Below are 3130 nucleotides of genomic sequence, written 5' to 3'. Positions count from 1 at the left end.
CCCAATATGGGCTCAGTGTACTTGCAGGAGCAAGTGAACAGTGAGGACCTGCTATGAGGCTGAGACACCAGTGATGGAGCTGGAGAATCTAAAACTGGCTCCCACAAGTGCCTGACCATTTGGGCAGAAGGAGGGCTAGAAAAGCCAGAAAGTGTCCTCCTTCCATCTGCTGAGCAGCAAAGTCAGACAGACTTAAAAGGGTAGGCCTGCAGCTTTGCACAACCACAACGCTGGAACACCAGCAAGTGAGATGGAGCACTTGAAGCTGGTTCCCATGAGTGCATACCATTTGGCCTGCGAGAGGCTGCAGAACCACTTTCCACCTTCCCTTTTGCCTCTGGAGAGTTTCATGTGACTCCCACCCTTATGAACAATTTCCCACTGCTGTTAAATGTTTCAAACTGTGACCTCCGTGTTGGGTCTCTGCAGCAACCATGGAACATGCATGAGCTCAACAAGGGACAGGACCCTTGGCCTCACGGAGTGCTCCAGCTCTCCCCAATGCCTAGCCCCATTAATCACCAAAGGCCAATGCAATGTGGAGGCACGATCTCAGAGCAGATCTCAGCATCACGTACGCTGGATTCCTGAGCACTCACCCCCTTCCTGTTCTGTCCCTCTCCCACCTCGTGGCGGACTGGAATGGTGAAGGGATGAGGACATGGATTTGTCACGTTTCTTCAGCTTTACACTTCTAAACATGGACTTCTCTTTTTCACTGGGTGGACATGGTCTGCTCTGTTGTATTCATGCTATTTTCAGGCTTGATTGTATTTTTAATAGTTGTTTTCTTGGTGTGGATGTGGGAAGTGTTTTCCTTCTTGAAGTCTTATTTGCCACATTAATTAAACCCTCTCCAGAACTTCATTGTCTGTAAAGACCCCAGATCCTTGACAGGAGTCTTCTTAGTGCTCCTTTCATATCCTTATTCCTCAGGGTGTAGATGAAGGGATTGAGGATGGGGGTGACGATGGAATAGAACAGAGAGATAAACTTGGCCACATCTTGAGAGTAGCTGGAAGGGGGCTGCAGGTACATGTACATGCCAGGAAGGTAGAAGAGGGACACCACCACCAGATGAGAGGAACAGGTCCCGAAGGCTTTGTGCCGTCCAGTGGAGGATGGGATCCTCAGCACCGCACAGGCAATGAAGCCATAGGAGAGGAGGATGAGACCAAGGGGTACCGGCAAAAAGAAGGCCAGAAACACAGACAATGTGACATCATTCACAGTGGTGTCAGCACACGACAGCTTGATCATGGCCGGCACCTCACAGAAGAAGTTGTTCAGCTCCTGCCGCCCACAGAACGGCAATGGCACAGTCAGGATGACCTGAACGAGGGAGTTTCCAAAGCCACTGATCCAGGCCACAAGCACGAGCTGATGGCAGAGGGTGCGGTGCATGATAACAGCATATCGCAGGGGCTCACAGATGGCCACGTAACGGTCCAGGGCCATGGCGGCCAAGAGGATACACTCGGTGCAGCCCAGCCAGTGGAAAAACGCATACTGCACTGTGCAGCCACCGTAGCTGATTGTCTTCCTGGAGCTGCCTGTGTTGACCAGCACCTGTGGGACTGTGGTGGTGGTGTAGCAGAGGTCCAAGAAGGAGAGGTGGCTCAGGAAGATGTACATGGGGCTCTGGAGCTGGGGATCCAGCTTGGATACGATGATGATGGAAATGTTCCCCAACATGGCCAGAACATAGGACACCAGGAGGACCCCAAATAGGGTTAGCTCCAGCCGCGGTCGGTCAGAGGCACCTAGAAGGATGAAGTAGTTTGGGGTATCCCCCAAGAAGCTCTCATTGTCACTTCTCATGCTGACGTATTTTCTGGACCCTGTGATTAATCAGGAAAGAAAGGATAAGGAAAACCTGAGAAGAGGAATTAACTGCCTTTCGTATACTTGTACCTGGATATTGCCCAGGCTCCTGTTTTACCTCTGTGGAGACACTGAGATGTGGGCAGTCAGAACCAAGGTGCAGAGCAGTTGCTTGTGGGTCTTGTTCTCTCTCTTGCAGTGACCATGGCTATGCCATCAAAACTTTCTGAACTTTAATTTCTGTATCTGTCCTGTGGGGAGAAACATCTGCTTTAACTATATAGTCTCAGTGATGGTAGAGAGGCATTGAGATGTGAAAGCATACAATAAAAGTAATTTTCTTCCTGTTTAGTCAAATTTGGCAATTCCTCTCATCCTCATTAGAATGCTTGACTCCTCTCTTTAAACTCAGTGGCAGGGCACTGAACACTTTCTGAGGTTCTCCTGTTCTGCTATTTGGGGGAGGTTGTAGAAGTAGGGTGGGAGGTGGCACAATGCAAGTGTGATGGATTATAAGCAGGTAGGGTATTTATTGTCCTGCACACACCCTGATCATCTGCTAGGGCTTACATCTCCGTGTGTTGCCATGCAGAGGTGCTACCTGGATCGCAGCAACATGCCGGTCTCTCTCCCAGGACCCTCTCACACCCTGAGAACACTATCAATCACTGTAGCAGTTTGGAAAGTTACAATCCAAGGTCCTCTGATTCCCTGGAGTGAAGGAACGATATCACTTCAGCCTTTTATTTGTCATGGTACCTGGTGAGACACTGAGGCATAGTATTTTGAACATGGAGATTAAAATATTGACCTATGTAAGGCATACAGCCCTGAGAATTGCCAGCTGAAGGCTCACATTTCCTCATGAGACAATATTCATTGGGTAAGGAATTCAAGATGGTGGCATGAGAGGTGAGACAGAGAACTCCTCCCCAAGCTACAGTTCAGGGAATAATATAGTTAATAAAATCCTAAACAGGAACCCTAAAACAGGAACAGGAGGAAAGGCTGAACGAGACTGCACACAGACCTCACGAACAGAGCAGACATCACCAAATAGGGCAACATATGAAATCCATCAGTCCCTTGATCCAGCGGGACCCAATCCTTTTCCCCATCTGAGCTCACCAGCAGCAGGAGGAGAAATAGAGTGAGGAAGGGGATGGAGCCCAAGGACTGCTGAATGCCCAGCGCTGTAGATCTGCTTTTCATGCAAAAAACTACACTGTGTGGTGCTCTGGAGGGTGAAGAGCTGGTACAGGCAGAGTGCCTGGGGGACTGAGATTCCAGCTGTTCGTGGAGGATG

At 49.5% G+C, this 3130-nt stretch overlaps 1 protein-coding gene across 1 annotated transcript; it reads right to left on the bottom strand.

Moving 5' to 3' along the window:
* Positions 1–864: 864 nt before the first annotated feature.
* On the bottom strand, positions 865–1821 carry LOC108400216 (olfactory receptor 2B11-like). Its single transcript, XM_037008830.2, has one exon. The coding sequence runs from the start codon at positions 1819–1821 to the stop codon at positions 865–867; it is 957 nt and encodes a 318-aa protein (XP_036864725.2).
* Positions 1822–3130: the final 1309 nt, after the last annotated feature.

Source organism: Manis javanica, chromosome 14 (assembly GCF_040802235.1).
Source record: "Manis javanica isolate MJ-LG chromosome 14, MJ_LKY, whole genome shotgun sequence".
Taxonomy (NCBI): Eukaryota; Metazoa; Chordata; class Mammalia; order Pholidota; family Manidae; genus Manis; species Manis javanica.
The sequence above is the reverse complement of the archived record's forward strand: the minus strand, read 5'-3'. Positions and strand labels throughout refer to the sequence as shown.

Bases quoted from the DNA above. Each gene is read 5' to 3' on its own strand.
- LOC108400216 (XM_037008830.2), bottom strand. From the start codon at position 1,821: ATGAGAAGTGACAATGAGAGCTTCTTGGGGGATACCCCAAACTACTTC.